The sequence below is a fragment of the Rhopalosiphum maidis genome, chromosome 2 (assembly GCF_003676215.2).
Source record: "Rhopalosiphum maidis isolate BTI-1 chromosome 2, ASM367621v3, whole genome shotgun sequence".
In the NCBI taxonomy this organism is placed as follows: domain Eukaryota; kingdom Metazoa; phylum Arthropoda; class Insecta; order Hemiptera; family Aphididae; genus Rhopalosiphum; species Rhopalosiphum maidis.
Window position 1 is genome coordinate 81,398,357 of NC_040878.1, and position 14,382 is coordinate 81,412,738.

At 33.7% G+C, this 14,382-nt stretch overlaps 1 protein-coding gene across 3 annotated transcripts in view; it reads right to left on the minus strand.

Annotated features, from left to right (window-relative positions):
- Positions 1–658: 658 nt before the first annotated feature.
- Positions 659–14,382, minus strand: part of LOC113555267 (fibrillin-1-like) — a 41,606-nt gene continuing 27,882 nt past the window's right edge. For 2 of the 3 annotated variants that reach the window (XM_026959676.1, XM_026959677.1), the window contains 21 exons: positions 13,659–13,817; positions 12,660–12,854; positions 12,463–12,591; positions 12,117–12,365; positions 11,606–11,751; positions 10,892–11,000; positions 10,617–10,781; positions 10,253–10,360; positions 9,863–10,155; positions 9,645–9,777; positions 9,187–9,432; positions 8,336–8,569; positions 7,702–7,827; positions 7,313–7,552; positions 5,818–6,092; positions 5,097–5,342; positions 4,428–4,559; positions 3,173–3,328; positions 2,521–2,610; positions 2,284–2,397; positions 659–1,597 (listed from right to left, as the gene is read on the minus strand). In XM_026959676.1, coding sequence (XP_026815477.1) covers positions 1,376–1,597; positions 2,284–2,397; positions 2,521–2,610; positions 3,173–3,328; positions 4,428–4,559; positions 5,097–5,342; positions 5,818–6,092; positions 7,313–7,552; positions 7,702–7,827; positions 8,336–8,569; positions 9,187–9,432; positions 9,645–9,777; positions 9,863–10,155; positions 10,253–10,360; positions 10,617–10,781; positions 10,892–11,000; positions 11,606–11,751; positions 12,117–12,365; positions 12,463–12,591; positions 12,660–12,854; positions 13,659–13,817 — 3,767 coding nt within the window. In that variant the 3' untranslated portion in view covers positions 659–1,375. Of the gene's footprint in view, positions 1,598–2,283; positions 2,398–2,520; positions 2,611–3,172; positions 3,329–4,427; positions 4,560–5,096; positions 5,343–5,817; positions 6,093–7,312; positions 7,553–7,701; positions 7,828–8,335; positions 8,570–9,186; positions 9,433–9,644; positions 9,778–9,862; positions 10,156–10,252; positions 10,361–10,616; positions 10,782–10,891; positions 11,001–11,605; positions 11,752–12,116; positions 12,366–12,462; positions 12,592–12,659; positions 12,855–13,658; positions 13,818–14,382 lie in introns of those variants that run through there. The other variant, XM_026959678.1, reaches the window with a different exon arrangement.

Sequence of the window (14,382 nt, forward strand, 5' to 3'; positions counted from 1 at the left end):
GAGGAATATTAAAAACCTGGTAAATCATCGTTAATTTTTTACGATTAAAGTTTAAAGTTAAGTGCAGCGCACTTGCGAAGACTAAATACATAATAATATACATAAAGTGGTGGAATTATATTATATACCGATGGAGGGCGACGGTTGAGTTCACGTTTATTTAAACTAAAATGTAATTATTATTATAATATAGCCTCATAATCTGCAATAGCGTGTATGTGTATTGTATAGAATAGTTAAATATAATTAGTAGGTAATACATTACAAAAAAGGTTTTTGAAATGTAAAAGCGCATTACGACAATTATTTTAACCAGCTGAAAGCTAGAATTCAGTAATAGTAATAAAATATGATTCGTCTCGATTTAAACTACATAATATATAACCAAAGTAAAAATAAAAACCTTAATCTAGGTAAATGTACAACTTATACTGACTATAAGGTTAGCTTAAATTTCACTAAAAAAATTGATTTCAATATGTTTTTGTTTATTATTATTTATTACACATAGGTAAACAACATACCTAAAATAATTCTATTTCGTTACAATTATTGTACATTAACATATATATTTTTATATTATAATTACGATTATTTTACATAGTATAATATAACTATAAAAAAAACTGTTTATATATAATATAATTATGGCCTATTATTTTGTATACGATAAAATGTAAGTGGGTAAACGAAAAATGACTTAAGATTACAATCGCTATTATATTTAAGTAAATTTATAATAATGTTATAATATAATTTAATAATAAATTAAAGTAATATAAAATAAAAGTAATACAGCAATTGATCACGAAAACGAACACGATTTGTCCATTATTGTTACGACATTTCAATTTTATACATCACGTTTATATTATTTTTTTATAACTATAATAGTTATTAACTACGATGTATTGTTACATGTTTTAATTAAATTCAGAAATTTAAAATTATTATTGTAGTTGTTAAATTTTAGTTTATTTAAATGTCCAATCGATAGAAGAACTGAGCTAAATAATGTTACAGGAATTGTATTGTTATAATATTTATGTATTATACTTACTTTTGATTTTTATCTCATACTCATACTAATACTTATCTATTCTGATATGATATCGTTTTTGACTTAAATTCAAACTAAAGGAAAAATCTTTGGATCGGGATCTATATTTACTCGTAAATGTAGTATATATACCTAGTGAATAGGTACTAAGCAAAAATGTTACATTATTTAATAATATTGTGTAATGTGTATAAGTTACAAGTAACACGAAACTGTCGAGATTTATGCATTTTATTTATTTTTACTTGTTTAATTCGGTCGGCTTGTATACATTTTTTTCTGTTTAAAATAAGATGATTAAAAAATTCACGAAATTCAGTTTCCGGACACGATCAGTTTGACGTGCAAAATCGGAAGCTTCTGGCGTTCGATTTGGCCGTCAACTGCGGTGCGTTGACCATCTATAGCCAAGTGATATTTTCCTGGTTTCCTGGGAATACGTCGGAAGTGCAATCCCCAAATTCCTTTAGAGTTACGTTTTATCCGGAACTTGTTAGTCGAGTCACCGGTCGGCACCACGAAGTAATTGTAATTTTCCTGGAAATGAAAACGCTTGGTGTAAATATTTTAAGGAATAAACTGAAACAGAGTTTCTCAAAATGCTTTGCGGTAAAGTTATCAGATGCTCGCAAGGGATCTATTAATTGACCACGTCGCGGTTGGTGTTGCAGACATCATTCAGATACCAAATTATTGTCACTCACGTGGTGCATCCATTGGTATATTATTTGCAGGTACCACAAGCCCTGACATCGTCCGCAATGACACACACAGAACGCATCTTACGAACGACGCTTTCCTACTTGGGAAAACTTTTCCGACCACGTTCGTTATTATTATAATATATTGTATTGCTCGACATGATTATAAGAGCCGTCATTAAGACTGTGGTTGCCGGCTATTTTATTAAGGGGAAAAATGTAGGCAATCTATACTTACGCCGGGAATTGGTTTAGAATAGGTCGTTGTTCCTAACCGTATGGAAAATCAGGTCGAAAAATTTCAACGATAAAAAATAGCTTTACAAAGAAAACAACCACGTCTCATAGAAATTGTCAGATTTTGATAATTATTTTTATTATTTGAAAGTAGAAAACTCTATTCTGTACTAACCGTAATCGTCACAAACAATTTTTAGAGGTTATTTTTATCAACATTTTTACGACTTACGTATGATGTGATAATTTAATTACGCTAAGAAAATAAAGTCTTTTGACACTCACCTTGACAGCCGGAAGCAGTTTCAAAATCCGTGTGTTCCGTTTAGCGTCAGACATTCTCATTCTGATGGTCTTGTGCGCTCCGTCATCCCGGTGGTGCCTATATCTGTGTATCTTCTGTAAAACAGCCAAAAAATCGTTATCGTTGGTATTTACAATATTAATCAACGATTACTATATCGTGATTAGGAAGTGAAATTTGTTTTATAATTTTAACGAAAATCATTTGTGAAAATTTACCATTACGCGATCATCGTTTTTGTCCGACGCCATGACTTCTGTTGATACGTTTGTCGTCCTCCTATGGCGAAGTCTACCATCTCCATTTATCTGCGTATGCATCATAATACACATTAATAAGTGCATTAAAAATACACATAAATAATATACATATAAGTGCAAAGTAATTAGTAATTATAACCAGTCGCATTCATTTTTAAATATCAAGCTTAATAATTTGGAAAAAAAAATAATGATTTTATATTATAATTCTATTTAGCTGTATTATTATAATTTTTTTACAAAATAACCCACAATATGTAATAAATTCAAATTCTGAAACCAAAATATTTTTCTAAAAATTGTTGATTAAAAATAATAATCAATGAATAGAGAATATACGACAATACACTAATTTAACAACCTTTAAAAAGCACTTTTGGAAAACTAAAAATTAGAAAAAACTCAAAAAACTGCTACTTATTAAAAATACTTATAGAACGGTCGACAATAAAAAAAAACGTATTATATTAAATAACAAAGATTAGCTGATATATACAGTCATTCAGAATGATTAAATGATCTTTTTGCAGTGTGTATATGTATATACGAGTATAAAATATGTAATTGAAAAGTTTTATATAATAATAAGTTGATAATATTATTAGCTTACCTTGCACGAGAAGCAGCCTTCGGTCGATATTATTTTTCCACCCGAACTTTTGGGATATAACTCCGGTTCAATGGGAAACGTCGGAATGTCGCCCAGATCTGGTGGTCCAATATGCGAGCCACTGGTTAGTGGACTTATGGTCGACAGACAATGACCCTGCAACAGTCGCATCACTTCAGTTTTCAACAGAAGAGGGCAAAAGTTTTGATCGGCCCAAATAAGTAAGAAATAAAACAACTAGCAGCCATATATCTACTTACGTTTTTATCAAATTACCGTTTCCACCTCACATATTGCTTATTTTATAATTTAAATATTCTTTACTTTAATTTTTATAATTCCTCTTACTAACTACATAACGACGTTATTTGCAAGGTATATATTTTTTATTGAATTTAAATAATTTATAATACTTAATAATTATTTATTATTTAACAAATAACATTTTTTTTTGCTATTATGCAGTGGTTTTCAAACGTTCATTATACACGGCACACCGTACACTTCAAAAAATGTTCACGGCACACTGACTTTTTTTTTTAGATGAACATAATTGTTTTGAATTAATTATAATTATATATGTATTTAATAAGAAATGTTTGATTGATGGGCTAACAAATATTTTCAATTCTTGGACGAATAGTTCACACATACTCACATTTTCTTATAATATCACAATTCATTGCAATCGGTAATTTATGGAAAAACCTAGTTTGAAAACTACTGGCCTAAAGAATCGAATTTTATAAAAACTATGATATTAGTCGTTTTGACAAATTATCTTTAATCTATCTACTTTAATATAAAATATTTACGAGTTGAGACCTAAACTTTGATAGCACTATCAAAAAGGCCAACTAGAAATCATTTATTGTCTGGTGAACTTTTAGACAAAGAACATTTCAATAAGTTGTGCATGGAAAAATTAAAAAAATCAGCTAATAAACCATCTAATGATGTAGTGGTCGAGGTTTCTTCAAACGACTATGCATTTTTTGACGTAAATTATCACATTGCCTATAATTTAGGTGGTCATTTGAGTGTTCCCGTTTAATATCAATTTATCATACCCGCGGGTAACCAGGTTACGGATAATTTTATATGTAAAATACTAGCCATGGTATTCATCGGCAATCGTAATTTTTTTTTTTATTAATAAAGGTTTATTATGTAGTTTGTCCACAATTTTGAACAACGTAACAGAAAACCATAAAAACTGTGGAGTATACTATTGAGTACATGCACACATAGATACCTGACCAATCCGCTGGTAGCCCGACGGACATCCACAAGAGAAACCACTCTGTCCGTGTGGAGTACAACCGAATGCGCAAGGACTACCATAGCATCCTACGCCACTGCCGCCACCACCACCAATACCGCCGTGCTATGAACAAAACATATTGATATATTAATCGATAATCATATTGTACGTGCAACTAAAAACGATAAAAATTATTACTTATTATTAGCTAACTTACTGAGTTCGCGGCTACTCGATCGCGTATAAAAACAAATAAATAATTCTATATTAGATTGTATGTGTAAGAGCTGACTTATAGACATGACAACTACCTAAGTCTAATATTCGGGTGATATCATTGAAATTTAAGTGACCTGGTATTAAGTTTCGGTTTTACTATAAAGTTAAATGGCACAATTTTTAAGCCCAAGTACAAAGTTTATACAATTTGAATTCAAAACAATAAATAAAAATGGTAACCTAAAAAAACCCACAGTATGATATAAGTACAATATATAGTTTTCAATAATAATTTTGTCAAAATAGTCAAAAAATGTATACAAGATTTTGGTTAAAAAACAGTGTAATCATGTATCGTTATCGAGTAAAACATGTAAATCGTGAAATCGCTTATACTTTACATAGACGTCAAATAATATGTAATACAAACATAAATCATACCTGTGGTAACGACGGTCGACCGTTACATCCTTGTAATGTACCGTACTGAGGGTCGTAAATCTGTCCGTTGGCGCATACACATTGGTAGCCGCCGGGCGTGTTGATGCAGTTAAGGTTAGAGTCACACGGAGAGTCAAGACACTCGTTGATGTCCACGCACTCTCCGCGGTAACCCGACTTCCGGAAACCCTTTGGACATCCACAGTTGTTACCGCCGTTCGTGCCGGAAGTACCGTTTTGAGCATTCTAAATTCGAACAAAAATGTGGTACCAAATAATACAATAGGTACGATAAAAAAATGCCTATATATATATACATATAATCAAAAATTCGATGCGAAGTGACCGTATTTCATATTCATTTTAAGAATATTAATAACACTTTTAACACGCATGTATAATCTCCGTACTATCGTGAACTAAACCTATTGGGCTCGGGCGACGGGAATACTATCCAATATAAATCCCGAAATTCGTTTCGTTTACATCTCCAAACGGTCCTATTTTAACCTAACCATATATTGTAACATTTGTAACCTCGATCGATAATATTATTTTAACGTTTCATGCGCCCATTAGGGTATGGACTTTTCATATGAAGGTATACGAATAGATAATAAATATAATGATAAATACGTGGATGATAGGTAGATTACGATTGTTATAATATTTATTAAATATTTTATAAAATGAAAACAAAGCGGTAAAAATTGGTGGTTACCTGTTGATCATGACATCCGTTGTTGTTGTTGTTGTTGTTGTTGTTGTTGTTATTGTAGTTATTGTTGTTGTTGCCGGGAACGTTTAGGTTGCAGTCGAGTCCAAAGCATTCGTTCTGTTGATTTTTTGATTGTAATTGCTTCGGATCCACGCAACGAGTACCGGTGCTGTCCAGTTTGTATTGCTTCGGACACAGACACCTGTAACTTCCTAACGTGTTGACACAATTGCCCGGCGCTGGACACAGGTTGGGTTCTTGCCGGCACTCGTCGATGTCTATACGTGAACAAATTAATCGTAAAACAGTAATATAATATAGTAGGTAATACATTATCGGATATATCATATAAGTGCAGGTTACCCAGGTCAGTACAATTATTGTTGACGTAGATATTTAATAGAACAAAATAATTATGTTATGTAGTACAAATATTTTGGTTTAACTTTAGGAATAACCACTTACTGCGTTAAACGTAATCCGATGTAACTATATTTTAGCCTTTAGCTAACTAAAATATTATAATATAAAAATAGTAAAATGAATAATCATTAAATATTATCCACAACTGACACATGTTATTGCCTATTACTACTAAACACTGATAACACATTTTAACTTTAGAAACATGAACGTTTCACATTTTTAATTAATTATGAATATTATAATTTTTTTACTATTACAAAAATGCAATGCAATAATACATGTTCATATTATTATTCGATGAAAACTGTATATACGAGCGCTATCTAGTGAACGATAACATTTACAAACAACTATCACAATTTATTTTTCGACGAAAACATTTCGTTAGATGTCAGCGCGTAATACTGTTGTTACCATACAATATTTTGTAATATTTTATTTTTATTCTAAAATATTTTATAAAAAATAATATAGTTAATAGGAGGCTCATTTATATATACTATATTAATTATTTTTTAGATTACGAATTGATCGAAGATAAAGAAGATCATAATTTATATTTTAAATATTATTAGAAATGTCGTTATTTTACGAATTCAATTGATTACTTGTCTTATTGCGGTAATTTTTTGGTTGATTAATACAGCTCAATAAAAAAAAAAAATTAATTGGTAGTCAAATTGATGGTAATTATTAATAGTCGAATAAGTAAACTGATAAATATTATTCGTTTTTAGCTGCAGATATACATTAGGTTTAAAAGCATTGTTTTATATATTTCTTTTTATAAAAAAATTAAAATCATTTTAACCAAAATGATATTCATGATAATAAAAACAGTTGTCCCAAACGAACATAAGACGGTTAGTCATAGACCAACTCAATATTCCGACGCAGTGGACAAATTAATTTTAAAGTTAAAACGCGACTACGTTACATAATGCATGTCTACATAGACACTCATTACCTAGTGATGGATTAGTTGACTTGGGAGAGACTCTATTTTTAACGAAAATACGTTCCAGACGTGGGCAAGTAAAACGTAACGATATTATATCGTTGTTATGAGTACCTGCACAGTGATCTCCGGTCTGTCGGTAGCCCGGTTGGCACCCGCACTTGTACGACCCGTGGGTGTTGATGCACAACTGTTGACAAATGTGTTGGCCGGTAGTGCACTCGTCCAAGTCTCGACAAGTGGTGTTGTCGGGATTCAACACGAATCCGGCGGGACAGCCGCACGCGTAGCCTCCTTCCAGATTCTGACACGACATTTCGCACGGGGATGGATTCAACAGGCATTCGTTTACATCTGCGACACATACACGTCTTATAAACGTTGCGATTTAGTATTTACACGTAGGCCAAAACCTGTAAGTCCAAACAGGACACGCGCACGGAAAATAATCGCTAACCAAACCGTTGTTTGTCTCGTTAAGACGACGGCGGGTTTTTGCTTACCGTTGCAATGCGTTCCGGTGTGATCGACTTTGAACGCCTTGTTACAACTGCACCTGTACGATCCCAGCGTGTTTATACACCTACCGTTGGCGCACAAGTCTGGTAAAGTCTCACATTCGTTTATGTCTGTAACATATACGAATTGGATTTATAAAGCACATATAGTACACTAGTAGTATACAGCGATGGCTGCAATATATCGTATAATTAATTATTATGCATTAACACTAGTCGAGTTCATTAAATTATTTAAAACGTGTTAAATTAATACAGAAAAAAATTAAAGATGCGAGTAAATCTGAATATATTGTCTTATAATTTTGTCGTCTTCACTAGCCTAACTCGGTGTACCTATGACATTATAATCAGCAAGAAAAAATATTTTAATAGTCGAATTTAGATGTTCTCCTTCACTTGTGCATTATTGAGCCGAAATTCACAGGTAAACGTAATGAGAAACATAATTTCGAAGTGTTTATTGAAATTATATTTTCAATGAAAAAATAAACGTATATTGTTAAAAAAATGAATAGTGAAACATTTTAACGTAGGTAACATTGTCAATCCGCCGATGATCATCTATAATAAATATTATGCTCATATTATGTACCACAACCAACTTGTCACCACTCACCTTGACCATCGATCGTGTACCCGGATTCCAAGCACAGTTGTCTGAACGAATCCGAAGACGGAGACGGACACGGTTGACACTGAGGTCCCCAGGCGGCGGCCATCGAACAGCAGCAGTCGGCTTTCGTCACGGATCTGTAGGCCACGGCGCCCGTGATGTTTCCGATACCACCGCCGCCGTGATTGATACACCTGCCGTTCAGCAAATGTCTGTAGCAAAATCCGACTCTAGAATCTTATACACGGAATCGAAATGTTATTAATCGGTCCAACACATTGTAACCGTGTCACGGGTAAAGGACAATGTTATTATTATTATTACTATGCAGGTTGATTCACCAATTATCGGCTTATGTCATTATTTTATCTTTAACCATAACCATTTTAATTTTTTAATAATAATATATTATATTTATATAAACTTGAAATATATAAATTAAATATGTCAAACAGTTCATATTTATTATATTACTAAATGATATTATATATTTATATACTTAATACTCATTAGAGTCGTAAAGTCTATAAGTATTACTAGTAATATCTAATCGTTTAGAAAAATCTTTTAAAATTGGCAAAAAAAAAAAAAAATATTTTAATATTTGATAAACAATTTAGTCTAAAATTGGGCACATACAATATTTTTTAAATTCAATTAGAACGGTACAATAATGGATTCGAAAACTCAGAATTTGAATAAAAATTAAAAGGTAAAACTGTGGCAAACATATACTATTGCAGGCCGCGGGTGAATCACCCCGTATAATATTAATATTATAATGTAGGTAAGTACACTAAAAATCATTGTATTCACGTATATAATATTGTTTTCGTTGCGGCAATTATACTCACCTATGCACTGCTTTCCGTCGTAACTGGTCTTGAACCCATCGAAGCAATCGCATTTGTACGAGCCCGGCAGGTTGACGCAATATCCGTCTTGACACGCGTTCGCGTTTTCGGCACACTCGTTGATGTCTCTACATTCGTCCGTGCCGACTTGGACGTAACCCTCGGGACAGATACAAGCAAAAGACCCGATCAGGTTCTTGCACGCGAATTTACAATTGTTTGCTGGCGTCAAGCATTCGTCGACGTCTAAAACAGTATATTGTGAGTTATTTTTAAATTTTTATGTCATATAGTGCTGTTTTTGGATTTTCGATAAAATATGATGTTTCGTTATAAATCGTGATTTGCAAACCGTTGAATATTAGTTTACAAAATAAATCGAAAAGACGGCATACGCGTTATTATAAGTAGATACGACACGTATAACAGACTATACAAATTATTTGTATTATATATACCTTGACAGTGTCTACCGTCTGGTGCCAGTGCGTATCCGTACGGACATATGCACCTAAACGATCCGGGAACGTTGTGACAACGGAAGGCGCACTGATTGGACATTTCCAGACACTCGTTGACGTCTTCGCAGACCTTTTTGGGGGAAAAAAAAAAAATCATATGTCTTCGTATATTTACGAATTGCGCGCGAAAGGTCCTGAAAATCCGTTTGGTTTACCTGCGTCGGCCCCGGCGCAAATCCGTCGGCACAGATGCATTCAAAGCCACCCTGCAAGTTCGTGCACGTCCCGTTCCCGCAAATGTTTACGTTGATCTTGCACTCGTTCTCGTCTACACATTTTTTCCCAGTTGAATCCAAAACGTAGCCGGCCGGGCACTCGCACCGGTAAGATCCGTCCGTGTTTATGCATTCACCGCCGTCGCACGGGTTCGTCATGAAATCGCATTCGTTCAGGTCTTCGCCCTTGTCTCCGCGGCCGACACCTTCCGGACACAGTTTTGCGAACGCATCTGCGCGACAGGTGATAAATTTAAACACGAACGCGTGAAAAAAAAATGATATTAATATATGATGTCGTGTTAAAGTAAGATAACTATTTGTCTTTACCGCTTCCTGGTTTCGGGCAAGCCGTGCACAACTTCCCCCAACCGCCTCCCATCGAACAACAACATTCCTTCTCCGTGATTCTCTGTTTTCTTGGAGCCAAACAGTTACCTGCGGGACGCCATACAGTATACAATGGTATGTATGTATTATTAAATGATAAATGCAGTCAGATTGAAAACTATTGGGACTCCAAAATGGGATATTTCGAAAAAAAATACGTAAACAGTATTATCAGAGTTATTATTTCAACATTGATAGCTTTTTTTTTACCGGAGCAAAAGACTTAAAACGAGTGAGGCACATTTCAGACGACGCAATTTGAATAGCACTTCGACGAATAAAATCAATATAATATTATACTAACCGGACATAAATTTATCATAACAGTGGTCTTGTCTGGTGTCTATACATTTCATGCCGTTGGAGCTGAGAACGAAACCCTCGGGACAGTCACATATAACGCCGCCGTCCGTGTTCATACAAGTACCTCCGTCGCATATACCTGGCATTTCTTGACATTCGTTTATGTCTTGAATAGAAATAAAATAGCGCAATAAATATAATGGTTTATAGATAAATGTTGTTACTTGTCGGAATAAAAAAAAAAAAACGTAAATAAGTATATATTATAGTACTAACCGAGACACGAGTTTTTGGCAGCCGATAAACGATATCCGGGTGGACAGGTGCATAAAAACGATCCCATCAGATTTTGACATCTCCCCGGCTGGGGACAAGTGTCCGGTATCTGAAATAATTTCGAATTCACTATAGATCGATCATTTGAACATATTGATTTGATATCACTAAGAAATAGATCCCATACAAATAATATGTATAACGTCATAAATTATAATTGGAGACGATCAAAATCCCTATGTGAACACATCCCATCATCCTCATTAGCAGCTACAATCAATTTAAATGATTTAATTAAAAATCAGAAATCCAAAATAAATTATAATATTATCATGTTATATACACTATAACTTCTTTATACTATTTTTTTTTTTCAAATTATGTATTATTCGTTTGTAAATTATATACTATATTCACTAATGTAGTATAAACAAAAATTGCACATGACACGTGGAAAATCTCGATTCTGATATTAAATTCTACTATAGACTTAATAGTATCAGTGGTGTGCTGAAAAATCGAATAAAATAGTATCGCCCATTTCTACTCATTATAATTCACTTAATTTACTATTGATGGACATTTTATCATATCGAGTACAATATTCACACATCAGTGTGTAACTGTAATAACACATTAACACACGTTATATAAATATTATGAGTTATTATGACTCACAACACTTAAGTAGATTAATTCATGGAAAATAATTACCTCGGTACATTCATCAATATCCCTGCAATGTTGACCGTCGGTGGAAAGTACATACCCGGAAGTGCATTCACAGCTGAACCCGCCTATAGTATTTCTACATCGACCGTTTCTACATAGGAACGGCATCATTCTACACTCGTCCACATCTGTATAGAAATAAAAAATATTTACACAGTGAAAACAGAATAATATATTTATTATTATTTTTTTTCTTTTGATCGAAAATCGTTGACATTTTTTTTATATTTGTTATCGATATATATATTATATACATATAAGGTTAAAATTATATTTTTATACTCCGATTTTTACGTCGTAACCCAAAAAATATGATTTATGACATTTCCGTTTGCAATTTACCGCAGTCCCATTAGTCCCAATAAATATATTTTACGGCCATGTCGAACATCAAACGTACACATATTATAAGATATTATAATTCAACTACTTTTTAACGTCAAGCACATTAATCATTGTCACAGTATCATTATCATCGCGTTTAGATTTTTACCTATGCAATCGTTGTTATGACTGAGTTTGAATCCGTCGAAGCAGCTGCACTTGAACGATCCCACGGTATTGAGACAAGTGCCGTTGTTGCACACGTTCTGGTGGCGGCTACACTCGTCTACGTCAACGCACGTGTCGCGAGCTGCCGTCAGCGCATACCCGTTGTGACAGATACACTGGAAACTACCGTCCAGGTTCGTGCACTCGCCATCTCGACATATTCCATCTCGCTCGTAGCACTCGTCGACGTCTGTTTAAGCATCGAGTTGTCGTTATATTATTATATTTTTTTTTTTCCGTTTTCGAGCTGTCCGGACACACCGCCGGCGGCGGACGCAACGACTTACCCACACACTCCCTAGCGGTGGACCCGAGCTTGTACCCTTCGGGACACTGACATTCGAACGAACCGGGCGTGTTGACGCACTGCGAGATGCCCCGGCACGGAGCTGGTATGCGCAGACATTCGTTGTCGTCTGAAAAAAAAAAATGTCCATATCAGCGACACAGAAGACCACGGCGAGCTCTCGTGACGCGTTCGCACCGATGCATTGATGGGAGTTGGCGTCGTAAACGTATCCGCCGTCGCACGAACAGTGGAAGCTTCCGGGCGTGTTGACGCATGTTCCGTGGTTGCACATGTTCGGCATCAGTGTGCACTCGTCGATTTCTTCGGTTCGGTTGGTCATCGGGTTCATGATCAAGCCCGGTCTCGACCCACATAAGAGTAAGTATTCCTCTTGAAAAAGCAGAAAAAAAAAAACAATAATGTTACGATATGCCAAAGACAATCGTCGAACGTCGACGATCGTAAATACGTTTTATTTTGGTGACTTTAGTCGACATGATCATATATAATATAACAAAATAATCTAGTTGAATTATAGAATTATACCTACGACCTACATGTAACAATAGTATGACTATATCATAAAGTAATTGTTGCTATTTATAGAGGTTTAATTTAATCGTTTATTGTTCACACTTAACCTAACCTATCGTACTTGTTAGCATACAATATTGATTAAATAATTTAACAACAAATTTGAAATGTAATTTAAAAAACCAACATTTGTTTAACTGCTTTAACTGAATAAGTTTGATAAAATTAGATGTACAATTAAAGTTTTTTTTTTAAATTAATGGACTAAGTAAAAACCAATAGTCTCAAATACTTTTAACTTGAACTATACAAAAAGTACGATTGTGTAATGTTCACATAGATGTAGTCATATAGAATTAATTTAAGTGTTCAACAGGTATTTACATTTTTTTGATTAATATTTTTAAATGATGATTTTAAACTCTAAATAAAAATACTATATAATTGTTTAATGTGTAAGTTTATCAACAATTATACTATATATATATAGCTAGTCGATTTACTTCGATTTAGTTTACAACACAAATGTCTTACTAAACGATGAAGTATAAAGTTAAAAAAAGTTCAAAGAATAGTAATAACATGTAAGTTTCAAAGTTAAAGCGGGCGGATGAAGTGCACAAGAGTAAAACCGCGACGAGACACCCGTGTAAGACTTACTGGTACTGGACGCCGGACAAGGTTGACACGGCAATCCCCAGGCTTGGCCCATCGAACAACAACAGATCATTCGAGTCTGGCTATTGGACATGGGCACGGAACACTGACCGTTCGTGTAGTTCAAAAAACAGTTGTCTTTTCGCATGTCCACACACTCCTCTGTAAAAACAATAATAATCGATTAATAATCACAACCGAACGAAATAATACCCAAAAAGCTATTATTGCTGTTACGGTGCGGGGCGTATCTGAAAGATATTCGTATATTATACATGCAAACAATATAATATGTGAAAGACGTTAAACTAGATTTCCGTACAGAATCTTCAACTCGTCCAGATTCACCCCATACAGCTAAATACATACTATAATCATAATAGACGTAACTAGTCCTTTAAGTTAGGAGGGGGGGGGGTTAAATTCCTTAAAACGTTTTATAGCAAATTTTTTTTTAATTTGATTATTATTTATTGTTTCTATTGGTATTTACAGCTGATTTGAATTATTATTCGTTTATACGAAAAATTATATTATAATTATAAAGTTAATACTAATAAAGAAATAAATATAACTAACTAATATGTTTATATGTACATACATCTACCCAAAAATTCTAGGGGGAGCTGAAGCCCACCCAAGCCCCCCCTAGTTACGCCTATGATAATTGGAATAATACGTAGTTGAATAAAAGAGTATTAAGGAATTTCAGCATAAATCTATATAA